The sequence below is a fragment of the Siniperca chuatsi genome, linkage group LG19 (assembly GCF_020085105.1).
Source record: "Siniperca chuatsi isolate FFG_IHB_CAS linkage group LG19, ASM2008510v1, whole genome shotgun sequence".
NCBI classification, from domain to species: Eukaryota; Metazoa; Chordata; class Actinopteri; order Centrarchiformes; family Sinipercidae; genus Siniperca; species Siniperca chuatsi.
This window is the reverse complement of record NC_058060.1, coordinates 9118852-9145055: the sequence shown is the minus strand read 5'-3', so window position 1 is coordinate 9145055 and position 26204 is coordinate 9118852. Positions and strand designations below refer to the sequence as shown.

The following is a 26204-nucleotide window of genomic DNA, read 5'->3' as shown; positions in this document are numbered from 1 at the left end:
ACTCTCTCACTTTTGGGACTTGTGGGCATCAATAGCTTAACTCTTTGAAGCACAACACTTCCACTAGGGCCTGACACAATATGACTTGGCAACATTCCTTTCACTCTGACCCTAGCTATGCTCAGTCATGCATTGCAAATCATGGGAGAAATGTATTATTTATGCTTCAAAACATTTGAGGGAACGGAGGGGTGCTTATTGCCACAAAGCAAGTGTGAAATCACTAAACATGTCACAACTAGATCTGCAGATGTCCGATCAAATGGAAGCAGCTCATGGCAGAGGGGGCTAAATAGGACGTTGGACAGGCTAGCCATGACCAATGTCAATCAAAACCACTCAATGTGTCCTACTGAGTCAGACCACAGCTGGACATTCCAGCTACTCACCCATAAATAACCAACTAACCGACTCTGTTGTCACAGTTGTTTCAAAGAAATTGTGCATTCATCAAAAGCAATGGTAAGGCTAGGTTTCAAGGGGTTCTTTTGAGACTCGCCCCCATCTTCAAAAGACAAACAACGAAAAGCGGGTCTAATAATCAATCACTGTGTGACTCAATAACCTTTGTTTTGTTCAAATGGATTCTTCTTAATTGGCTAGGGTGAAATGCCACATACCTTCACATAACCCTCTCACCAGTACCACATCTTTAATAGGGTATTTGTGCACAATGCTAAAAATGACCCCATCGTTTCAATCCAAATTTTAACTATTTGCCTGACTATAAGGGGGTCGCAAAATGGGTCCACTTAACCTTTAACACTTGGGCAGGGTCACTGCAATGGGTGGCCCATACATCCCTTGATATCCCCCTCCCCAACATACTTCCTGTGGTCAGTGGCCCTGGTCCACCTCTGTCGACAGACCACCAGCAGTCCACTCTATGGCTTAGCAGATTACATGCAGCTGGTAAAAGGCAGGGAACTTTGCCTTCCCAGACTTCCATGCTCATTCCGAGGCATTCCCTGTTGCTTCACCTTTGAAGCTATTTTTCCCATGACTGCATGCACAAAGAGCTGGCGTTTAAAAAAGAGCCCTAGGCTAGACACACAGCACCTTCCATCTAGGTGGGGGGCTTTTATGGTCCCACTCTGCAGGATACTGCCTTTGTCAAGCTTGTTAGCCGTTAGCTCAGGAAACCAAAAGTGAATGAAAAATTATGCTCAATGAGCATGCTTAAAGTTAGGAAATGCCTGACATTAAGTTTGACTATTAGAGAGGAACACAAGATTACCTCATATTGCAAACTCCAGGTCATAAAGATCCAATAAGGAATTATCCAATTAAAAAATTATCCTCAAATCCAAGGGTGAACTGGTCAAATGTTCCAAGATCTCTTTCTAGTCAACAGACAAGTTTACCCTTGGATATTTCTCTCTTTAGTCCTTCGCATATAAATGAGATGCCCAGTGTGGAGTGAAGAATTTGTTTTTCCCCCCTCTTTCATTTCTCTTTGGAGCTGTCTGTCACAGTGAGGAAAGACAGGCAACTTTTCTCTTGATATCCCCCCACATCACCACCGCCTACTGTTGATGCAAAGCTCTGAAGGTTGGCATTCCAACTATGCTTTCTTTAAGAGAAACTGCAAATCCCCCCACCGTGCAACCTCTAGCTGGCAGCCAAACTGGTCCGGCATTAGGCTGAAGAGACTACAGTTGCTCCCCAAGCTGTGTAATGTAAGCAAAGGAACATCAGCAGGCCAGAGAACTGGGAGAGCTGTCCAACAAGTACAAAGATGGGCCCCTTTAGTACACCTGTCAAGGGGCAGAACCGGGAGGTGAGGGGGCTGATGTTGGGGGGCAAACACTGCATTGAGAACAAGAGGACACTGTTTAGCTTTACTAGCATCCTAATCCTGAGAGAATGGGCTTTGTGCGATAGAAAGCTTGCACTAGAAAACTTACTTACATAACCGGCAAGGCATTTAATTTAGTAAAATGTACTAAATAAAATGTTTTTTTCTAATTCCAAGTATCTCTCAACGTTGGGCAACATCAAGGGTTCAAGGGAGATGCATTTTATGCATACAGCTAGAATAATGCTGATTATAAAAAGGAAAATGGGACAAGTATACCTAGCATTTCAAGAATATGTTAAGTTGGAAGATAAAGAAAAACATCTCAGTTCAAATAAAACAGGGCTTTCTGTGAGCACAAGGCACTGTTTTGTTTCTTACCATGGTTACAATTAACATTGAGCAGACACCTTCCTTGTATGGGGGTGAAGGTATTCTGGGTTGTCGAGGCAATGCTGATCTACACCTTCCAGTCTTGTCAAAAGGTACTAAACATTTTAATGCCTGCATATATGGGCCAACTATAAGGGGGTTGCAAAATGGGCCCAGTTCTGAAATATGCAGATTTAGAAGCTCCGAAATTCTGTCCTAACAACTGATTAGATGAAAAGACACTATTTGTTCTAGGAAACCATAATCAGTTTGGTGACGCCGATTCAAGAGTGATACAGGCATTGTTGCGTATGCTTTGGCAAGTTCAATCACACCCCAATAGCTCCACTTGCTCCAGTTCCTCCCCTGCCCTTTAAACACTCCAATGGGACCTAATTTGAGTCTCACAAGACTCAAATTTCTCCCCCATCAGCGCCATTGGCCTTTAACAAGTTATGAGCTATAGCCAGCATGGGGCTGACCCAGTCACATGTAAGCATGCCCTAAGGTTGACTCTGGCAGAAAAATAAGGCCAATTATGCTCAGTATAGACCTTGCTACACAGGGTATTACAAAACAACTGATGCAGACAAGAAATTGATTTTAAATTTTTATTTATTTATTTTTTTAAATCAGTGAATAAGGATTAAAACTGTTAACCAATATCTCACTCAAAGACTAGTGAATAGGGAAGCTGGGATACCTGTGCCTTGCCATGAGTAAAACAGTTTGTGCTTGTGCTGTTTGAAATTGCCAAGTGGTTTTCCAAATTACAAGAACAGCATGCTAAAACCCATTACTTACCTTGATGACATGCTGAAACTGAAATAAGCACCTGTCACCTGCAGAATCTAACCAGTTCACTATGGCTGACTCTTCTTAACAAATTCCCCCTTGCAAAGCTGACTCGCCAAATTATAACACACAGTTGCAATGAATAGACTGTGGACTTATCTCTCATCACATAGATATGCTCTTTAATAACAACACATGGACTTAAGGAGATCAGAGCAGTCCATGTTATTTTGCTTCTTGATATAGGGATTTGTAATCTACAGCCCATTTGCTGATCTAATAATGGGTTTATTTAAGTGCAATGCATGTTTAGTGTCCTCTAATTTATATCCAGAAAAACCTGCATCTTCCACAAAATCATTATATTCAATCTTTCATGGCCAGTTGTTGAGTAACAACAGACAGAACAAGAGGCAGAGTAGCAATTTTGACTGCTGGCATTTTTGTTTGTTTTATGTATTATTCAAATAATTTAGCTGAGTATATTTAATTTATGACTCATATATTATACCTAATCAACTTGTTGCAAAAATCGCCCATGACAATTGTTTAAATCAAGGTCTTGACCACAAAAAAAATAAATACATTTTGTGTTTTATGAGCTCTCAATGATAAATGAGTAATTAACCACAAACATGGCCAAAAATCAATAAGGACATTTCATAAAATTTGCATCCCTTCTAGTGGATGTATCTAAATCAAATGACTGTATTAGTGGATGAATAATTTGCACCACACATGTCGTTTAAAAGTGCGGGATGTCAAATTAATGCTGCCTTGCCTAATTCTAGATGACTTTAATCCAATGCAGGGATAGAGGCTACATATTCAAGGGCTACTTAAGCTTATTCAGAGGATAAATTTGTCTTAATCCAAGAAGGGCAAGGGGAGGTCTTCTCATCACACAACCATCTTCAATACCCATATTAATTTATAATACAAAAAGCTTCAACTGTGTATATAAGAAGCCTCCAGTATTAAGTTTCTAATGTACAGCCCCTCATCAGAGCCCACTATCCTTGGCTTCTCGTGTGCAGTGTGGGTGCTTTATCTTAGTGTGTGGCAGACATCGACAGCCTCCTGGAACAAAGCTGCCCCAGCAAAAACAGAGCCCATAACCATAAATCTTACCAGAGGGAAGGAAGGAGAGAGACTCACAGAGAGGGAGCTCCCTTGGATTACAAATTGAAAACAATTTACAAATCTTCGAGTGCATTTGGGCTATTAAACTTGACAAGTCAGCATGGTTTTGCCACCTGTGTACAGCGTGCCATTATTGCATGCAATGTGCATTGCCAGAAGATAGACTATAAGTTGATGGTGCTCTGTACAGTATATGATTTCATGTTTTGTTTCCTCAGGCAAAAGGGATAAATGGACCTGCCATATGTCACAATACTCTGCATGCAATGCACTTTAATCCTAGGGGGTAACAATACGGAGATCTAGTACTCCATCAACTAATGCTAAGACAATAGCTGTGCTTTTAAACAAAGATCACCCAAAACAATTAAGGTAATGTAATAAATCCTGTTAGGCAGCTTAGTTAGCAAGATACGTGTTCAGTATGATTAAATAGAGATCTCCCAAACCATGAATGTAACTTGTTCTTTAAGAGACAACTTTAAAGTAAGGAAGGCTAGTTGTCTTGTGCTTGTGATAAATTACAGTGACTTTAAATATGGGCACAGTAAAAGAACCATAAAAGGAACTTTTTGGAGGCAAGAAGAAGCTTGCAGTGCTTTAGAGTGGATCCCAGACCCAATGGGATAGACTGTCTAAACAGAGCACAGTTAGAGGCATTAAGAAAGTCTGGAATAGTTAGTGAAAAACCCAAGTATGGCTAATTTTAGGCTGGTATTTCACAAGAGGTGATTTGGAATACAAAAAAAAATCACTAAAATAGCATTTAGGCTTTCTCTGAGGACCCAGACCAGAATCATTTTCCCACAAAGCTTTAGCATCATTGCAAAATACTCAACAGCCTTCCAAAAAGAGAAAAGGCACTTATTTCCCACATCATTACAGTATATTTCAACTAAAGGCACAAAAATGAAGCCAAAATGCAACTCGATAAAGTTAAGTTTAACATCAGTGCAACCATTGTATCATTTTCTTTACTGCCAGTGATTTGAAGGGAAAGAAAGGAAAATAGTAACTCTAAAAACATTTTTTGCTCACTGCCACAAAACTGTAACTCAATGAGTGGTCAGGTGCATTGTATCATGTTCAGTGTATCACTGAACATTACACAACACCTGCAGAACATTTTTAATAGGGACCTGTTAATCAATAAAGCCTCCAAAACCCGTACTGATTAATTGAGGACACTTATGACTCAAAGCAAAACAGGGGGGGGGGCATATGAGCCATACATTAACACTGACAAATTAAAACTGTGACTAATGATAATGGAGCTGTGACAAAACCTTACTCTCATGCATGCTTAATGCACATCCTTACTAGAGAGACTACCTGGGATTGTGCAATATTTCTGCGTAATGCTGGTTTAGAGACTGTAAAGATTTAGATAACTGTTCATTGTATCCATGAAGTGTAAGATTCAAATTAAAAAAAGCTTTCCTGTAACACCCTGCTCTCCTCAGCTTCACTGAGTGAATAGCTTGCTGGTGCAGTTTTCTTTCTTAAGCCGCTGACGCACAAAAATTGGCCATCATTCTGCTTGGCAGCGTTGGAGCATGAAAACACTGATGACACACCTGTCCCCGTCAGACAGGCAGCCACAACAATGCACCCTCACTATACCCAAAATAGAGATGAGATGCACAACACTCTTCTGCAGAGCTCCTGCAAAACACAGCAACTCTAAAGGAGTGTTGGAGTCTGTTTGCTGAATGAGGACATGCTAGGGCCAAATGTTTGTTACGCTAATCTTATGATGGAGAGCGTCAGAGGCCCCATTCACCGTCACAAACACAAAGGCCACAGGGACCACCTCCACAGCTCATCTGGTCTCCAAACGTTCTCTGTGACCCCAGTTAAGACCAGCCTTCAAAATAATAATCCCCTCCAATTACTCCAATGTCCTTCACAAGTGGCCACTGGACAAGGTCACAACCTTAAATAAGAATGGAAATATCTGTCACACTGTGGAGATGCTGTGAAGAGAGCTCAGCGCTGACCTGACAACAATGAAGGCACATAAACAATTTCTTCTCAGGCACTAGTAAAAAACAAAATCAGTAATGCGTCATTGACTCTGACCACAACTGAACAGCAACCACGTTATAATTACCATTTAAGGTTGACGTGCATTGCTAGAAAAATAAACTTTTCTTTTTTTTTATATAAATAAAACATTCTTAATGGAATTGGCTGAAGGGACCCCCCAGAGACCAATCCCACAGGCCACAGCTATTCTTGACTTGGGAAAGTATCATTTCTGCAAAAGCTGCCAGTTAGCAGCAGCATGATAGTCTGGAGATGGCTCCTGGGACAATGAGCGTCAGACTCACATCGTTGACTGTGAATGCAGGCACTGTTGCGAGGGTTACAAGGCTCTAAGCTGAATATTGCTCTTGACTATTGGCCCTTGCATGGGAAGAAAAAAAAAACAATATAAAAATGGAGGGTTCACTTAGGTTTCAGTGAGTGGCCAGAGTAATGAGAGGTTTGAGCTATTGTTAAGTGCTGTGTAGACAACAGGGCCATAAATTACAGGGGGATTTAAATCACATCCAATCACAGCACAAGTCAGTGACTCCCAGCAATCTGTTAGCAAGCTCTGCTAAAGCCCTAGAGTGCTAAACCTCAACAATGACACTTTGAAGATGTTTATTGATGACAAGCACAAACCATCTTGATATGAGCAATAAAATAAAATCCAAAGACCTCAATATGAGGTCTGTGTACGCATGGTGTTAAGTGTGTCCCAATGTCAAATCACTGATTCATCAAACATTCTCCTTAACTTCCTGGAGTTAAAAATGACTCAACATGGTCTCTTTGCTACTTTCCTCAATAGTGGAGAGGTCTGTTTTCTACATCGTAATCACCTATTTTGCCAAATCTGCCCTTTCCTGTATTTAGCCAAAATAAGCCCTCTAATGGGAATACTTCGCTTTACAATCACGTGTTGGCATCTCAGGGACTGCATTTGCAAAATTGAGCTTGTGCTTACTGGACCTCTAAATTGTGTGCACTTACATTAGCAGCAGAGTGGGCTGACAGTCGCTGAATTATGTTCTTCATCAATTTGTTTTTAAGCCCATTTAACGTATGATGATGCTCTAAAGTTCTACTCAGTCTGTGTAATTGTTATTTGGAGAGATCACAGACATTAAAAACCAGTTTCTTAAGGACAAGCAGCAAGGGCAAAATGTCTAGTATGACAGCTATGCAACCTTGTTACATAGTAAGAGCCTGTGCGTGCATGCTGCGTGTTGATCACCTTTAATCTGCTATTAAACAGACCAAAATTACAACTGTATATGTGGTTTATTACGCCCGACTACGTCAGAAACGCAAAATGTGGAGCTGTGAAAGCGCAAGGTATATTTCTTATTTAAATCAAGCCTTGTTCTGCTCCATAAAGCTGCAGACATCAATCTCATGGTGATTTACTTTGCTTTGATCCTTGGCGTGCTGACAGGTCACTGAAAAGTCTCTCAATCTTAAACAGTGCCTGCTGCAAGTCCTACTCTCTATGATGCCGACATGTCCAGCCGGGTCAAGCACCTTTACTGACCTCTCCAGACAAAAAAAAACAAAACAAAACAAAAGGCTGGGATTCCTTTTTCCAGGGCTTGGGTGTCATGGTATGGTGGTGGGGGAAAACGGGTACCACTGCCAACATCACACGCACCTTCACCTTATCTTATTTAGACCTCCCTTACCAGGTCTGGGGATTAACAAATGCTGGTCTGATCCAAAAGCTGACGCCGAACACACCAAGTCAGGAATGTAATAACCACCCACACAAATATTCACCGTCACACAGACAGGAGCACGTCTGTTGTTTAATGTGGCTTCAGTGTAATTTTGAACATTTAAAAAGAGATAACATTTTTTTACACAGTGTAAAATAAGTCCTTATTATATCATGTTAAAATGTCTTTTCAGGGAACTTTACTCTAACTGATGTCAGAATGTGAGGCACTTGACCTGAAAACTAACCAGAGTATTGAGAATTATTTTCTGCAAAATGCTTACTGTGAAGTAATTATTAAACCCTTCATTAATAGTGTTTAGAGAGACTAGTAAATGCACTTTTATGTATTTTCTACTTTGCAGAAAGAAACAAGGACGGCAAGAAGCAAACTAAAAAGTGAGATAAGGCTGGTTAACTGACCGTGCAGCCAAGGCCACAGCGGGACAAAACAGGTAGATAGACCTGGGACTGTGTACATTGTGCTGAAAGCAACAGTGTGTACACAAGAGTTGACTGGCAGCTACAGTCCGTTATAAATCCCTCTGGCTGTGCTTACACTATTCCGCTTTTTACAGGAGGTACACGAAAGAAAAAATGTTTTCATGTCATCACAAGAAACAGGGAAACAAAAGGACATGTCATGGCTAATACGTGGAAGCAACTTATTGAAAAGCCCACATCCACGATGGCCAACTGTAGTGGCAACAAATCATTAACAGGTTACCTCCAAAGACACAAAGTTGCAGCAGATATAGCTCAGGTTAGCGTTTGAATCTATTAGTGTGAATATAACTGATTTATTATGACAGGTGTGAGACATCGACACCTCAAAAACGTATTGATTAGTTAGAGGAGCATGTTGTGCAAGCCACTTTTTACCAGCAGCAGAAAAGGAAATTAACCCAGCAGGAAAATACTAAAAACAGTGTGTATTTTGCCACATTTCCCTTGATGACGGGCATCAAGGGAAATGTGTTCACTCTTTCCAAACATACCTTTGGAGTTGAAAACTTCTTTGAGTTGTAGAAGCACGTCAGCAAACTTGCGCACGTCGCTGACCAGCTGCATAATATAGTTTGGGTCAGAGGCGGGGACATCTGGGCTGTCCGTGCTCACCGAGCCGCTCTTGGAGAGCCTGCCCGGCACACGGGGCCCCGCGCTGGCAGGGCCCGCTGAACCCAAGCTGGAGCTGGAGAGTCGGGAGATGCCTAGAGAGAGTTTGGTTCCACCAGCGCCGCCACTACCGCCTCCTGATCCTCCGCCAGTACTCTGGCGCAGCATGGCAGCCAGCATGTCTTATTGGTCCAGTGGCCCTAAGGCCTGGTGGCTGTTATCCCGCGGATCAGCTCCGTTCTCAGACCCAGAACTGCACCACAACAGGGATGAAGGATACTGCCAAGGAGAGAGAAGACTCTTAATCCCAGCTAGAACCATTTGAAATACTGTGACATTACTGACAGGACATACACCCTGACAGCAACAGGTAAAACTGGACTATTCTTCGTCCTGCTTCACTTTTACTATAAATGTTTTTCATGGGGTTCAGAACACTATGAAAATGGGCTGTCTCTGCCATTTGTTGACAAAATTCAACTTGTGGATAGTCGCTGTAGTGCTAAATAAGTCTCTCTCGATCTTAATGCTGTACAATATGTTACAGGCTCTGACAGAGCAAGCCAGTCTTTAGCTGTGATATACCAAACATAGAGTTCTCCTTCACCAGTTACACTATGCCTATGTTTGGCAGTGAATAACATGCAACACCTCACACAGGACATGAAACTTAGAAATACATAATGTATTCAATTAGTAGATACATTTGAAGTTTGTGATGACAGCTTCCACACAATTCGCCTTTCTGTATGAATCTACTGTATAGACTCTGTGGCCTTGCTGGATGTTACAACTCATGTAAACATGTTCTGCACTTGAATTCAATGGGATATGAAATGTAAGGCAAACAAGGCATACATTGGCAAAATGGTCTACAAAGTGTCTAACGTTATATAGATAGACGTGAAGGGAGGGGGGAGCCGTAGAGAGCGGAGTTAAATTCAGGTGGTCATGAGTTTCCCCATCTACACCGCGTCTAAGCGCATCTTCCCGTGCACAGGGACTTAAAGAACACGACGCCGCTGGTTAGAAACCCGACAGTGTGAGGTTATCTTGCTTATTGCTAAAGCAAACAAGACGAGCTTGACTCCCGTTAAGACCGACGGATCATTAAGGCCGAATAGTTAATTCGGCATCCATAAAATCTACCAAGCAACACTTCTTGTCATAAAATCTCGACTTTGGCAACCAGGGTCCGACTACTAGGTCGCGGCCACCATTTGCGTTTACGGTTAGTTATCTCGGAAAAATTACTCAGAGAACAGTGTGAAACACACTGTGGAAGTCATACATGCTTCGTGTATTGAAGGTAGTGTTGAGGGGAAAGAAAAGGTTTGAAGTTTTTTCCCCTCAAGAACAAGTAACGTTAGGCTATTTGGTAGCAAAAAGGCAGCATTGGAGTAACGTTACTATATGTGAACGGAGTTCCCAGCTAACTTAACTCACCGTCTCGAGACACTTCTCTATCTTAAAATGTTTATTTATCAGCAGCAATTCGCTTTTGTAGCTACCCAGACAAAGGTTACACATCATTAAACTAAATCACACACCTGCTGTTGGATCCTGAAACATTTCAGCCGCAAGAAATCCTGAAGCGTAAAAGTGACCGATGGCCAGTCCGGAGACAGACAAATTAATCCACAAGCACAGCGCTATCCTGGTCTTTCACAGCCGTACCCAGACCCGCACTGTCCGGCTCCACTCCACACTGCCGAATCGCCTCCTCTCTCCATGTGATGTAGGCTGTAACTTGTGATTGGTGTGTGTGATTAGTGTATTGGGGTGGGTGTGTGTGTGTGTGTGTGGAGTCCTCCCTTAACAACAGGTGTCCAGAGTTTCAAGAAACCCATGATAAAACGTAGAATATCCGGTTATACCTTTCAAAATAACTTCCCTGGATAGAAATACACAACTTGCTGTATGTCAGTGTGTTGTTGTAACTTTGAGAGATTTTTTTTTTTTTTTTTTTTTACCAAACAAACACAGAATATTAGGGAAATTTGAATGGATGGATAACACGTGTCCTCATATCATTTTATTCTGAACTCCAAATCTCTTTACTTCCGGTATTATTCTGCTGGACTTGACCTCATTCGACCAGCATGGAATCTGAAATATCTGGAATACTTTGACCCAGTCTTTCTTTGCTATCAGGGCTGCTACAGGTAACAGACTCGGTAAAAGTCCAATACCGGGCATTAAGTGGCCTGATTAGCATTTGGATTTACTATGCACAAGAAGCACAGAGAAAGTGATACATGTGCACTACTGCTACAGAGGCAGCAGACAGTTTATTGCGTTTGCCTGGGTTGTAAATCCCTGCAGTTTATATAGAGGCCTACTTACTTGAATAGCAACTGTGTGTTGCAGCCACAGTTTGCACTGCTCTGCAGGAAACTTTTGGACATGAGGACATTCTCCTGAGAAAGACACACAACTCTATCCTTTTGAAGAGAAAAAAGGAGGATTGTACTTGGATGTTCAGTAATCTGTGTCTTTAGCACTTGTTTTGCCCTCAGGGGCAAGTGATGGAACAGCTATATCCAAACGTTAACAAAAGCTCCGGATTGGAAGGTGTCATCCTCTTATCGAGTCTTTTTACACCAGGACCAACTGTTTTTTTTCCTGATACTGTGAAGGTTTTATTTACATCTGCACTGTTTGCCAAAGTATAGCCTGACAATAAAGTTCAACACACAAAAAACTGACTTTCCATCTATGACTCATGCTTTGTATTTTTGTATGTGAGTATGCCTCAGCTGTATATGATAAAAAAGGATTTGGGTCTTTCCCCTTTTGAGGCTTTTCAACCAGTTGCACTGAAAATGGATCTAGCACTGGAGGTTTCAAGTAACCCAGAGCACATGATTCACATCTGCTGGTGAAATGAGTGTAGTGCAGTCAAATGAGGCAGACGCTCATTATGTCATCTGTTACACATTACAGCTTCTTTCTTCTTTTTCTTTTTTTTTTAACCATGTTTTATATAACTTACTTACAACTAAAGATTTGTAGCCTTAGCTGAGGAAAGTCTGTATCCCGTGGCTGTACCGAGCAGGTTCATCTGTAGGAGACACAGAGAGCCGAAAGGAGGATTGAAAAACAATTTGATATTTGTAACATGTAGTGGCAGTTGCACATGACATGCAACACCACAATTGATACTTAAAAAATATATAAATAAGTATTAATAGTATAATCAGTAAATAGGTATTAATATCTATATTATTCCCACTGAAGAATGTATAGTTGTAGTGTCTAACTGTGATCACTGACTAAAGAACAATTAACATGATCATTTTATGGTAACTTTTTAGTGCGTTTCTGATTGCTTCTGTTTGGTAACTGTATTTTGAAAGTATTCACCAGAAATACCGCTATACGATCATGTCTGCATTGACGCTGGCTTGACGAATTTAACACGCAATGTGTTGTAGTTCCTCCGCTGACCACTGGAGGGCACCGAACACTCGTGATTTCACACATGACGGTTACAGAGCAGCCGGTGCTAGTGAGCTTCCCCACTGACACGCCGTCATAGGTGGCGGTTAATGTACATAAAACTCCTGTTGCCTAGTTAGCAGATAGTTTTGTGAAGAAAATCACATTTATAGCTTGATAGTTTAGTGAAAATAATGTCATATAACTAATTGCAGTTAAAATGTACTTGGATTGTTGTACTGTTCAGTTTAATGTGTGATTTCTTTATTCCCAACATTATTTGTAAACGCATGGAAAATGTGCTGTTTGTATGATATCATAAACCCGCAGCAATAATAGTTGCTAGTAACAGAAATATCTAAATCAGAAACTGATGCAGCTAATTACAAAGTGCCTACATATTGCAGTTATCCGCAGAAGACGCCTGCGCCTCAGTGAAATGAGTCTGTGGGTATTTCTGATGGTTTGTAAAATGCAGTATAGCGCTGAGCCAACAACTGATAGTTTGAGCTGAAAGTGTACAAGGGCAGGTGCGCTCCATTTAAATCCCCCGCTCCTCCCGCGCCCGCTCTCCCTCTGCTCTCCGAGTGGCCTCCGTGCGACGTATGCTGTTACGTAATACCAATGGCTGAGGGGAAGTGACTGAGGGGAAGTGGAGCTCCTAATGAAACGCATCCTTTAAGTCACCCGAAGTCCATGGGACTTTCATCATCAGGGCTTTTATTTTGAAACACATGCAGCGCGTATCCTAGCGCGATTCTTCCTGATGCGCGTGATGGTTTGAGATTGAGATGCGCCGACTAGCTTGACAGTCTGTTGTTTCGCTAACTTACTTGAGAGAACGTAGTTTTGCTGTGTTTGTGTACTCATGAGAGAAAGTAATGTGGCGCTTGTGATGCTAATGTTAGCTTAGGTCAGTCCCGCGGTTATGTCTTCTCCTCACAGTAACACTGCTGGAGGCATTCAAGGGCTTCTCCTGAAACTTCACGAATCGCTTTCAGACGAAGACACCCGAGCCGCAGCTTTGAAATGTCACGATATTGTTGGTGACTTGGGCCAGGAGTGCATGCTAACACCAACCGAGAATGAACTTGGTAAGACAATGAAGTCCATCAAATACTCCGCTCAGTATCTCACACGAACGCATTGAATCCGCGTCAAACCCCATTAACAATCTGGCAATTTAATGTAAATAATGCTTCTGGTGTTGACAAGTGTTAAACACCTTGTATGATAAGGTGCTCTAGGGATTTTTAGAAGGTACTTATCAATTCGTCATGCAGAAATGATTTATAATTATAACATAAATAAGGTTTTATTTAGTTTGTCTGTATTAGTCTTCCGCCAAAACTCACCGTGGAGTGTGGTGGGCGGCAATGCACAGAACACAATGTAAAAAAAAAAAACATGTGATTATTTGACAGTAAACAAAGCTTGCAAGAGCTTACTTCATTAGAGGTCTGCACTATTCAAGTAGTAAAACAATCCAAAACCAAGGATTAAGTGTTTGCAACAGAACCCTCTTTCTGTATGAGGTCGTTCCGACCAGAGATTCCCTCCATGGCACCTCTTTTTTTTTTTTCTCAGGGGAACGCACTCTTTAGTTCATACCATATGCAACACGTAGCATATGGTCATATTATCACATTAGATGCTTAGATCTCTCTTTCTGGGCTCCACTCAGCATCCTGGCACCAGAGTAGTGGAAACATCTTCTCCCCTCAGAACTACAGTCACTCACTGTTTATCAAATGTGTGTATGCATGCTCAAAACCCAACTCCAAGATTATTCTATCCAAATCTCTCTACTGCCCTCCACCCAGCTTTGATCCAACTACAATGTTCTTCCCAATATCTAGATAATAATTGTAGATCCATATAACTGTGATCAGTCACTTTTCTGCAGTGGCAAAGGGGGCTTTAAAATTGCACAGATTCATATTTAAAGTTCAATGGTGCTCTCATTGTGCAGATTTAATTGTTGGTTTTGTGATGCATGTATGTAAGTAGTATGCAAAAACAAATTAACATTTTCTTCTGATTCCATCTTTGTATCTTCATCTTGAAGTTTTACAGACATCCTTATTGTTCTCAAAAGACTATGGACTGCTCAGCTTCCTCAGAAAGTCCCAGGCATCAGACGAGGTAGATATCAAGGAACATCCAGAAAACAATAAGCTAGTGAACTTTAAAAGTATTTATATTAACAGAAACATCTTTTCTCCAGCTCCGGGACACCCGAGTTGAGATCTTGGGTTTTTTGGAGAAGTTCTTGGACAGGGTCTCGCCAAGAGTCAAAGGTTGGGAGAAGACTTACGCCATTGACATAAAAGTAAGTTCCCCATTTAGAACCAGTTTAAATGTTTGGGTGAAAGCAAAGGAAAGATCATTACACGTAATGATGCGCCCATGTATTCAAAGTAATGTAATTCAGTGTCTTAAACATGCTATTATAACAGCACTGTTGAAAAAGAGTAATCTTGATCCAAACCTCCCATTCCTGGGAAACATTCTTGAAAAGGTTGTTTACCAACAATTACACATGTGTCTGTCATATAACAATTTGATGTTTACCAGTCTGGTTTTAGAGTTAACCACAGCACAGAAACTGCCCTGGTCAGAGTTGTTAATGACGTTAAAATGAGCTCAGACAGCCATAAAGTTTCTGTTCTGGTACTCCTTGACCTCAGTGCGGCCTTCGGTTGATTTTAAAATACAACTTATTGTTTTTAAAGCTATGAATGGTTTAGCTCTTTCCTACATTGCTGACCTGCTCACTGAATACACACCAGACAGATCCCTTAGGTCACCAAGTAAAGCTCTCCTCACTATACCTCGAATCGATTCTAAATCAGCTTATGGTGCCTTCAGTCATTATGTTCCTACTCCCTGGAATTCTCTTCCACATGAACTAAGGTCTGCTACAATTGTGTCTTCTTTTAAAAGCAGACTAAAGACACATCTTTTTTTGCAAGCTTTTAGTTAGGTTTAAAGTGTGTAGTTAACAGATAAAACTTTTATTTTAGAATCAGTATTATTGTCATTATTATTCCATTTTTGATAATAATACCTTCTTATCTCATATGTTTTTATATATGTAATACCTTTTTATCTTATGTTGTTATCTTATCTATGTTTTTGTTATGTATGATGTTTGCCTATTTTTTCTTGCTTGCTTTTATTTTGAAGCACATTGAGTCTACGCCTGTCGTATGAAATGTGCTATGTAAATAGACTTGACTTGACAAACTATCAAAACAAACTTCCGGATGTATACGTGTAATTCCACAAATTCATAATGTTGTTTATTCTTTCCATTTCTTTTCTTTTTTTATGCAGGACACATGCATGGCTGTGTATACAAAGGAAAAAGTAGCCAAATGTAGGACTCCAGTGCTGGAGCTCCTTATTAAGGTTGGTTTCTCTTGGCATCTGGTGTATTTTCTTTAACAGAAGCCGAGTGCGCTAAGATTGAAACATGAACTGCATTCAGACCAAAAGAAGAAATCCACTGTTGGCAAAATTCTTTATTCATATGGTCTTGTGAGAGTCTGTTTTGATATATTTGTGAATATGGACTTGTAGTAGTAGTTGTTTGTAAATGCTGGTTTGCCCTTGTTCTTGTTAAATACTCTCCACAGGTTCTTCAAACAACAAAGGCTTCCAGTGTGGCTGCAGACCTGCGAATCTGTGAAATATTCAACAGATATTACAGCGAGCTTTGTCAGAAGAGCAAACTACCAGATTCTGGTGAGTCTTCCCCTGATGCCTGAAACCAGGGTTTGGTTGAGCGCGGTAATGCGAATGACTTAATACGGACATTTTTGCATGTTTTTGTTACTTTTGTAATAGTCCTCGGCAAAATATATGAGTTGCTGGGAGTTCTTGCAGAGGTTCACCCCAGCGAGATGGTCAACAACTCTGACAAACTCTACAAAGCCTATCTAGGGGAGCTAAAAGAACAGGTATGTTGGCAGATGTTATGGGATATGACGAAGAGAAAATCATGATCCATTGTATGGGCTGTGCCCAGTTAGGGGAAAATGACAATCCTGTACAGGTATTTTTATATAGATCTGGTTTCTTGAATACATCATAACAAATACAGCCAGTTGAACGTTAAATGTGTGTGTAAGCAGTTGTGCTTTTTTAATGTTTTTGTTTTAGATGACCTCGTCAACAAAGGAACCAAAACTTTTTGTTGTAGCTGGATGTTTGAGAGGAATCACTGCTCTAATGGTCAACTTCACTAAAACCATGGACGAAGGTGCGTGTGTGTCCATATTTTTCCCTATATCGATTTATTTCACAATTATGACCAACAACAAAAAAAAATCTCAGTACTGTTTCTGAGGCTGCAGTATTAGTGTGTGTCTCTGACCTGCAGACCCAGCAACTTCTAAGGACATCTTTCAGTATGCCCTGAAGGCAATCAGTCCCCAGGTAAATGTCACTGTCTCAGCTATCTAACTGTTCTTTACAGTTGGAGTACCCTGCATAGCAAGGGAAGTGTACGTGTAATGTGTAGGGCTGGGTGTCGAACCTCGATACTTTTTTGGTACCAACTGCTTACTGTAGATCTCATTGCTTATATGATGGCTATTACTGGACATTGTTGAAGCCCAATGAAATTGCCTCGATACAAGTTTGACAGTAATGAAAATAGCCCATAGAAACATACCGGTAATTTAGTGAGTAATTAGTTATTACTTCAAGGGAATCTGACTGAAATGTGGCATGTAGCAATGTAGCATCTACACTGGTGAACAGTGTGCTCTGGCAGCAGGACACACAACACATTTTTTTGTTTGGAAACATAACATCCAGATTGAAAATGACTGTTATTAAGAAACATACTTGAAAATTGTTTAGTACTCTTTTTTTATGCAGCATACGTAACCATATTGACCCTTATGTTTGTGCATACTGTGTCACGGAATGCTGAACTGTTTTACATGAAATGTAACACGTATGTAACATGACTCCTGTAACTGCTTGTTTTCCCTTTTTTTGTTTTAGATGGAAATGAATCGCTATGCTGTCACCTTCGGTAAGACCTGCCATCTCCACAGCAACAATGAAGATAAAACTCTTTGAAAACTAACATCTCTTTGACTCCTTTGTTTCTTCAACAGCTGGTCTTAGATTAATTGCCAGACATGCATCCCAGTTCAGCAGCTGCCTTATGGACCACTACAGAGCTTTGTTTGAGGTTATGTCTAAGCTCTGTGGACACATCAACGGTGAGATGAAGAAGACGAGTTACTATGCACTTGAGGCCTTCCTCAAACAGGTAAACACTTCAAAGCACAGAAAACATATCGACAACCAGACTGACGGGTTAGCACTATGATAGAAATATAACTGCTTTTGAGACACTCCTTGTCCTCAGCGGCACAGCCTCGGGCTGCCAACTGAATTTAAGAGTCAAAATAATTCCAACACCACTGCTGTACAATACTTTTCTGATCATTTTAAGGTTGCAATGCTGGTGGCTGAGAATATTGAGGAGCACAAAACCAAGTTGAAGTTCTTCATGCAGAAGTTCTGCGGCATCATTAAGACCATGGACTCGACACATAAGGAGCTGTCCATTGCCATACGAGGATATGGATTCTTCGCAGCCGTATGTTTATTGCCTCGTTTGCTTTACACTTATTTAACAAGAAGTTTATGCACATGCACAAATCTTAAATGCATGTTTACAGCTTGAGTTGTTGTAATCTACATTCCCATTCCCAAAAAAAACTCTCTTTTTTTCTGTAGCCATGCAAGAAAGTTTGCCCACAAGACGTGGACCTGATGTACACAGAGCTGATTCAGCGCTGTAAGCAGATGTACCTGACCGAGTCTGATGGGGAGGACGACAGCTTCTACCAGCTGCCCAGCTTCCTGGACTCTATAGCTAGTGTCCTGATTCACCTGGACAAGGTATCAAACTCACAGCCTGTCATTGTCACTTTGACCAACTGTTGAATAACAACAATACCCTAAATCAAACTGACACATTCATAGATTTTCCACCTTATCTGTATGTGCCTGTATACGCCATGATATCCTACAGTAGCAAGAAAGACTGATCTCACCCTAATGATTTGTCTCATTTGAACTTCTGCTTTGTGTCCATGGTCTCAGATTCCAGAGGTATATACACCACTACTGGAGCGTCTCCTTGTGGTGCAGATTGACCATTTCCCTCAGTACAGCGAGAGAATGCAGACAGCTTGTTGCAGGTCCATCCTTAAGGTGCTGGTGGCCATGGCCTCTAAAGGACCTGTTCTATGGAGTTTTATTAGCTCTGTGGGTAGGTCGACCATGAGCACATTGCAGTTTAACAGTATGCTGCTTTTGTATGACTGTTATCTGAGATGAGATTGTAAATAATATCTGCTAAAACATACATTTTTGCTTATCTTTCAGTGCACCAGGGCTTAATTCGTGTCTGTTCAAAACCCATCATACTTTCTGAGGTCAGATGCAGGTTTTCAGATGTTGTTGTCATAATTGAATCCACACACATGTATATATTTACTCAGCTGAATGCTTTATTTGCAGTCAAATAAATTGTTTGTTTTTTTTTACTGTGCTGATAGAAGAAATATGCCTTTTGTCCTTTTTTTCTCAGGACAAAGACAGTGGTCCCTCGGAGTCTTCCCAAGTTCGTGTTGGAAAATGGAAAGTTCCGTCTAGTCAGAACTATCTTGCCCTGTATAAAGGACTTCTAGACTGTGACCAGCTGAAGGTACAGCTATGTTCTTTTTTTAAGTTTCATCATTTTGAGAAATGGAGAATTTGCTCAACTAATTTCAGCAGGATTGTTTGGTGTAGCCTGTTATATGTTTCATATTGCATAACATTTAGCCACTTAGCATCTCCTTTGAAGACAGTATTTATGCATACTATCAACAAGTCTATTTTCAGATTATTATGTATCACCTTCTGTACTACTGTAAAACTACTTTGAATGCTTGTGGCTACATATTGTTCATAATTAGAATTGTACAAAGTACTTTTAGGGTCTTGCATGTACAGTTTTAAATTATATCATACTGTATATATTATAGAATTATATTTACTGGCGAACATTGTCTCCTCCACTCCCCTCCGTCATTAGGAGGAGATGCTAGCAGAGGAGATTGTTTCATTGTTCTCAGTTGAACATGTAAAAATCATCCCTTTATGGGTAGAAAATGTCTCACATGTACAGTAAGACCTTTCAATAAGCAGTACAGTACGTTTTATTTTATGTCCTTCTTACATTTGTGTCCACTGCAGGATTCAGGATTTTTGGATGGAGCTTTTGAAAGTCAGAACGCTGCTCTCATATCTTTGAGCCGTCTTCTTTACGACGAGTTGGTGAAATCGATTCTCCGAATTGTGGAAAAATTGGACTTGTCTGTGCAGAAAGTGACAACCGGAGAGGAGGTGAGGTCTCACTCTCAGGTCCCACTTCGATATAGTTCATTCATAAAAAGTAGTTGACAGGTGCATAGGACAAATGCAACATCCTGCACACCATCTGATTGGCTAGTGTACAAGATATGTTGATATTGTTTCAGTCATTATGATATTATATATATTATTATATCCTAGACACCTTCCCCTGTTGTTTTTACGGTGAGTAAGAACATTCTTTTAGATGGTATGAAAATATCAAAGCTTTTGTATATTATTGGCACTATCAGTTGAACCATAAATCCATGGCACTTGCCTCCTTGTCTGTCAGGCTCCGGATGATGCAGCCCACGTCCTGCCCTCCTCCGACCCCACAGCTCATCTGTTGCCCAACAAGATCAAAGATTTCACTGCCTTTATCAACCTGGTTGACTTTTGCAGGTAATGGTGTTAACACACAAACATTGTCAGGTGTCCGAATACAAACAGAACTGTGCAGGATGCTTCACATCTGTGGCACTGTTTGTCCTTCTAGCAAGGAGCTGGCTTAGTAAATCAGATTTTAAGTCTGACAGGTCTATACTTGATTTCATTTTCACTCTCTGCCATCAACACCACAATCTGGAAGATCGGTCTACCAGACATTATAAGGGCCTTAAAAATTCAAACTTTTTAAGACCCTCAAACTTAGTGAAACCTGCAGACACCCTAATTGTTATCATATTTAAATTGAACATACTTGGTATTCTGGCACATTTACAGTTCATTTTAAGCAGTAAAGATGTCAGTCTCAGGAGAACACTGGTTTCCTTTTTTGCAGTGAGTTGTTGCTGAATAAACATGTGGAGTATTTTCAGTCCTGGATGTATCCCTTAAGCCATGAACTTATCCTCCACTCCATACGAAATCCACTTGTCAGTGGCTTCTACAAGCTGCTATCTGTCACCATGAGAATTGCCAAGAGAATCAAGTACTACCAGGTAATATTTGCACTAGTCTGTTATCCCATTTGTTGGTTTTGCCATCACACTGGACTCTATGTCAGGGCATTTGAAAAATATTCTGGGCATGTCAGAACTCACGTTGGATCACGTTACAGGAATGTCAAATTGTGTTTTCCAACTGGTCTTACAAAAAGCATTAGATTGTGTTGTCAGCTCTTTTTGTAGCATATTTAGAATATGTGCGAATGAGAGTCATAGAAAGGGAATACTGTATCAAGGCTATTTGTATGTGACCATGTGGAAACAAAGAATAAATGTCTTTGTAAGCTCAGACATGTGAGGTATAGGACAATTGAAGAGGAAAAGTAGTAATGTCATGCAGTGCTCTCCTCACATGGGATACATCATACAAATAATACAAATCTGTTTGAACAGGGAGTTGGCCTGAGAAGCTCTACATCCCCCCAGAGTGACACAGTGAAAAGTGCTTGTTTTGCACTCTTCTCTAAGTTTGGAAAAGAGGTAGCTTCTCTTTATAATATTTCCTGGGAATGTTATAAACTTGTTGGTGCAATAAATTCAAATGGAGCATTACCGAGGAACTTAATATGTAGGAGATGTGAGTGACGTGGTGTTTCCCACTAGGTGTGTGTGAGAATGAAGCAGTACAAAGATGAGCTGCTGGCATCCTGCTTGACCTTTGTCCTCTCGCTGCACCACAACATCGTAGCTCTGGACATCAAGGCCTACTGTCCTGCTCTTGAGGTGGGATCCTTTTATTTGTTTCATTGTGTATTTGTGAACTAGGTGAAGATGGATGAATACAGCTTAAAACAAACAAACAAAAAATCCAGATGTACAGTAGGTGGTTTAGTGTAGTAATTCCCAACCAAGGGTAGTTGTACCCCAGTGGCTCCTTTTGCAGGTGCCAAGGGGTACGTGGAAAATGTGAATAAAAAGTATGTCTGCATACCATTTTGAGACTGAAAGCTAGTTAGCAAGTGAGCAGAGAAGCAAGAGAAACTGTAATGGATGAATGATTGAAATAGGTAGCTAAAGGTAATGGACAAACAGTCGTAATATTTAGCTGAAAGTAATGTATAAATGTTTTGTTTGTTTTTTAAAGATAGCTAAAAGTATTGGATAAACAGTTAGCTTATAGTAGTGGATAAATGGGTGAAATGTCCAGCTGCTGCCACTCTTAGTGATAGTACTACGAATGCAAACCGACATAAACATTGACAATTCAACTTTATGGAAAAAATATTGTATCGTTAGGGTTGTATCTTTATCTTATCCATACTCTTATCGGCCCGGTTCTTTATCAATACCGGTTCTTTTTCATTTTCATTTTTTTTATTTTATTTTTTAAAAGAACAGAATTCAGAACAGGATTAGAATTGATTTTATATTTTAAATATAACTAAATATTGTTTTTAAAGCAGCAACAGTAAAGTTTACAACAGCAAAGTCACTATATACACTCATACACACATGATATCACAGTAGAAACAAATCTAAAATGTCAGTAAAATAAATAATATTCCTGACATCAAAATACTGAGTGAAGTTTAGTAAGAATGAAGAACACAGACACACAGTCAGTATCAGTCCTTCCTCCTGTCGTCTGTCCTCCTCCCTCTGCTGCTGGTGTGATCACACTTGTAGAGGGAGGAGGGGCTGGTTTGTCTCAGCTAGCAATAAGTTTACAAATTTGCCACATTTTAAGATTTGTGGCAAACAAAGATAAACAGTTTGGCTACATACAGACAGCTTTCGTTTAGCTTGTTCGTAACAATTCGCTATTAGCTTAACAAGCGAGCTGTGGTTGTAACAACAACAACAACTGCGGACAAAGCAGGTGGAAATGTCGCATTTCTACTTTTTCCTTGAGTTGTTGTCAACTCAATACCTACACTTCACCTGGTGTCTCCTCTGTGGCCTCTCTGCTCTGCCGTCCGCTGTGGGAGTACGTCAGACAGAAACTGTTTGCTACCTGACTCCTACAGTTAGTCGTGTGTGTGTGTGTGTGTGTGTGTGTGTGCGTGTACTTGCGAATGGGGTGTCTAGGCGGCTCTGAAGTTGGGTCTGAGCCATGTTCCTTTGGCCAACGTAGCCCTAGATGCTCTTGAAGACTGGTCCTCCTATATTCCTTCAGAGACTATGCAGCCCTGCTACACCAACATCCTTCCTCTTCTGGATGGATACCTGAAAACCTCCTCCACCAACAGTAAGCCCATAATAGTCAATGGTCAAGCACATCTGTTTGTCAGGTGATGGACTGTTTGGTTAATTTTTAAATGATTTTCAGTTTAGTAAATGAAGATATCAGCCAAATGAACAAAAAGTCTAATTCAGATGTTGTTGTTGACTTTAGACAAAGACGACAGCAACTGGGAGGTGATGTCTTCTTTGTCTTCAAGAAGTGACAGGGGATACAGCCGAGTGATGACGAGGCTCTTGAAACAATCTAAGCAGCTCGCCATGGTACTGGATGGGAAAGTGGGAAAACATCTTTCAGTATTTTGGGAGCGATTTTTCTTTTTGTGTTATTTCCAATTTTCCAACCTTAATGAAGTAACATGTCCAGAGTACTCTCTATGGTCTCTCACTACCCCCACAAGTCAGAGAAAAATTCAAATAAGAAGTTCTATTTTTATTATCTGTCTATTATCCATCACAATTTGGCTGCAGTTATTGTATAGACCAGGTTAATGTACTGTTGACTTCAGTCACCAGAGTAGTGTGTTCACTGCATTAGAACAATACAAATACAGAAGGAGGCGAACATGCTGTGTCTCATGTGTGGAGTCATTTTATTTCTATTTTAACACCTTTTTGAATTACTTCAAGACAAGTTGGGCCGCACAATCAATCGAAATATTATCGAAATCACAATATGGCCAAGTTCAATATCCATATCGCAGAAGCTGCAATTTTTTGATCAAGGTAAAATGTGTGCCATTATAATGAAGTACTGTAGTGCTGCAGAGATGCCCTGGCCTACAAATCTTGTTCTGCAGAGAGAAAGAAAACATGTTTGTTTGGTACAGACCCCAACAAATGTCACATCATTATGATTTTAATAGTCTTTTCAGTGAAAATGAAAATTGTGATGCAAAAATGAACTACCTATTATTATACATACATTGACATGCAATTGCTTCATATTCCTGAGAAGACTGAAGTCCTGTATTTGAGCTTACTGATTACTTCTATGTGAATGTAGGAAGATGCTCCTCTTGTCGTGGTGAGGCTCAGGGTGGTGAAGTTGCTCGGTCACCTGGGAGGAAAGCTGAACAGGAACCTTGTAACTGGTAAGGATTTACATAACCAACCCGCCATGTTGACTGACATTCTAGGTATTTTGGCCATGCTCCAGAGTGATGGTATGAGAACACTTGAGACATGACTGTTAATAGATGTATTTGCATTTTTTGTTGATCATAGCACTTTTTCCTTTCTCTCACGTGCAGCGGTCTCATCAGAGGAAATGATGAAGAAATTTGTCACCTGGGATTCCGAGAAAAGGCTCAGCTTTGCAGTGCCATTCGCCGATATGAAGCCAGTCATCTACCTCGACCCATTTCTGCCTCGCATCAGTGAACTGGCTCTGTCCACAAGTGACAGACAGACCAAAGTATGTCATCGAACAAAGAGTTTACACTGTCGGTGGCATTTCACAAAATTAATTGGATGCAAATTTCTGGTAGAGATTGACACAGCTTAGATATGATGACAATGGTATCACCCAATAGAAACAAATGATTACTTTAGTCCGGTTCCTCTTGTGTTTGATGCAGGTTGCAGCTTGTGAGCTGCTCCACAGCTTGGTGGTCTACATGGTTGGGAAGAGTGCTCAGATGGTTGAAGGAGAGAATAGTTTGCCGCCTATGTACAAGCTGCACAAGAGGCTGTTTCCTGTGCTACTGCGTCTGGCCTGTGATGTGGATCAGGTATGTGCACTCGTTCAAGATAGTTACCCCAGACATGATTCCTACCTCATGAAAAGTCCTTAAATATCATGGAAATTGGAAGCATTGTAATCTAAGAGATAATTTGGCAGTTTTGCAGATACTTTATGGGAGTTTAAGGGTGTAGTTACCATCTTGTTTACATAATTAATTTTATTAGCTGCTGGCATTGAACTAAACAGTCAAGGGAGCTGTATTACATACCCCTTTACAAAATAACGACCAACAAACCAGCAATGAAGAATATTTGTAGCCCATGGACACACTGTGTTTGTTTTAGGAAACATCAATTAACAAAAGTAACATACAATTGTGCTAGAGCGTTTTTTGTGTTGACTTTAGGGTTTTGGTAGGGACTGAACATGATTGGAATGTGTGAGACGTTTAAACAATTATTAAACAAGTATTAAAAATTGATCTAAATGTTTAGTGCACTTGCTGACTTGGCTGCTACAGTTATAACTGATACAAATTTGCATCTTTCGTGTCTCAGGTGCAGTGCAACAGCCTCCAGTTGGTTAATAGTTATTTTAGTTTTATAATAACTCCTGATGTATTTCCCTGATATATTTATCAGCCTGAGTGTCAGTGATGCACACAGGCAAGTGAGAGAACACACAGAGCATGGTTTTTACAAAGGTGCTTGTGTGGAAGGTATGTGTTGATGTCTAAAGAAATGTTTATGAATTTGAGTTTCTTTATCAGGTGACCAGACAGCTCTTTGAACCGCTGGTTATGCAGCTGATTCATTGGTTCACAAACAACAAGAAGTTTGAGAGCCAAGATACAGTAGCTGTTCTAGAGGCCATTATGGTAAGTGTTTATATTCTATGCTTTATAGGTTAAACATTCAAACAAGACTTGAGACTATGCATCAATAAATGTAACTCAACCCCTCAGTGTTACTCAAGCTTTCAGGCTTTTTGTAACAACAAGTTAGTTGTCTGGCTCCTTTGGATGCCTAATTTTTTTGGTTTTCTCTTCAGGATGGTGTGGTTGACCCAATGGATAGCACTCTCAGAGACTTCTGTGGCCGCTGCATTGAAGAGTTTGTCAAATGGTCAATCAAACAAACCACACCCAAGCAGCAAGAGAAGAGCCCTACTAACATGAAGTCCTTGTTTAAGCGCATCTACAGCTTGGCTCTCCATCCCAATGGGTTCAAAAGACTTGGTGCGGCCTTAGCATTCAATAGTATCTACAGACAATTCAGGTACGATACTTTTCTCTCTGTTCGACACTTTGATTTCCTCTCTGTAGACCCCCAAACTTTCTCAGCCATTTACAGAATAGCAAGCTGTATCTTGTTTATGATCATCATTATTATCATTATATTTACATTAATAAATTATCATGCCAAAAAATACACATTAAGTTTTTCCTACTGAATTGCATTCCTGACAGAATGACAAAATGAATTTTGAGAAATTGTTTCATATGAACAACATGTTGAGTTGTTGTACTGTGTTTGCTCAATGCTG

General features: G+C 40.4%; 2 protein-coding genes across 5 annotated transcripts in view; one reads left to right on the top strand and one right to left on the bottom strand.

Moving 5' to 3' along the window:
• Positions 1-10765, bottom strand: part of arhgap29a (Rho GTPase activating protein 29a) — a 36647-nt gene extending 25882 nt beyond the window's left edge. Inside the window, exons 1-2 of the mRNA XM_044176353.1 lie at positions 10520-10765; positions 8852-9248 (exon numbers count right to left, since the gene is read on the bottom strand). Coding sequence (XP_044032288.1) covers positions 8852-9149 — 298 coding nt within the window. The 5' untranslated portion in view covers positions 9150-9248; positions 10520-10765. The remainder of the gene's footprint in view (positions 1-8851; positions 9249-10519) is intronic.
• A 2314-nt stretch (positions 10766-13079) lies between these two features.
• prkdc (protein kinase, DNA-activated, catalytic subunit) overlaps positions 13080-26204 on the top strand; it is a 41142-nt gene continuing 28017 nt past the window's right edge. For 2 of the 4 annotated variants that reach the window (XM_044176907.1, XM_044176906.1), the window contains exons 1-28: positions 13080-13504; positions 14479-14555; positions 14638-14742; positions 15750-15824; positions 16052-16160; positions 16263-16375; positions 16578-16677; positions 16798-16853; positions 17430-17460; positions 17546-17703; positions 17890-18036; positions 18177-18341; positions 18546-18714; positions 18831-18880; positions 19036-19152; positions 19686-19835; positions 20004-20027; positions 20137-20246; positions 20626-20785; positions 21185-21271; positions 21395-21514; positions 22820-22979; positions 23127-23236; positions 23979-24066; positions 24226-24389; positions 24553-24705; positions 25429-25536; positions 25710-25936. In XM_044176907.1, the coding sequence (XP_044032842.1) occupies positions 13339-13504; positions 14479-14555; positions 14638-14742; positions 15750-15824; positions 16052-16160; positions 16263-16375; positions 16578-16677; positions 16798-16853; positions 17430-17460; positions 17546-17703; positions 17890-18036; positions 18177-18341; positions 18546-18714; positions 18831-18880; positions 19036-19152; positions 19686-19835; positions 20004-20027; positions 20137-20246; positions 20626-20785; positions 21185-21271; positions 21395-21514; positions 22820-22979; positions 23127-23236; positions 23979-24066; positions 24226-24389; positions 24553-24705; positions 25429-25536; positions 25710-25936 (3299 nt within the window). In that variant the 5' untranslated portion in view covers positions 13080-13338. The remainder of the gene's footprint in view (positions 13505-14478; positions 14556-14637; positions 14743-15749; positions 15825-16051; positions 16161-16262; positions 16376-16577; positions 16678-16797; positions 16854-17429; positions 17461-17545; positions 17704-17889; positions 18037-18176; positions 18342-18545; positions 18715-18830; positions 18881-19035; positions 19153-19685; positions 19836-20003; positions 20028-20136; positions 20247-20625; positions 20786-21184; positions 21272-21394; positions 21515-22819; positions 22980-23126; positions 23237-23978; positions 24067-24225; positions 24390-24552; positions 24706-25428; positions 25537-25709; positions 25937-26204) is intronic. The other 2 variants (XM_044176909.1, XM_044176908.1) reach the window with 2 other exon arrangements.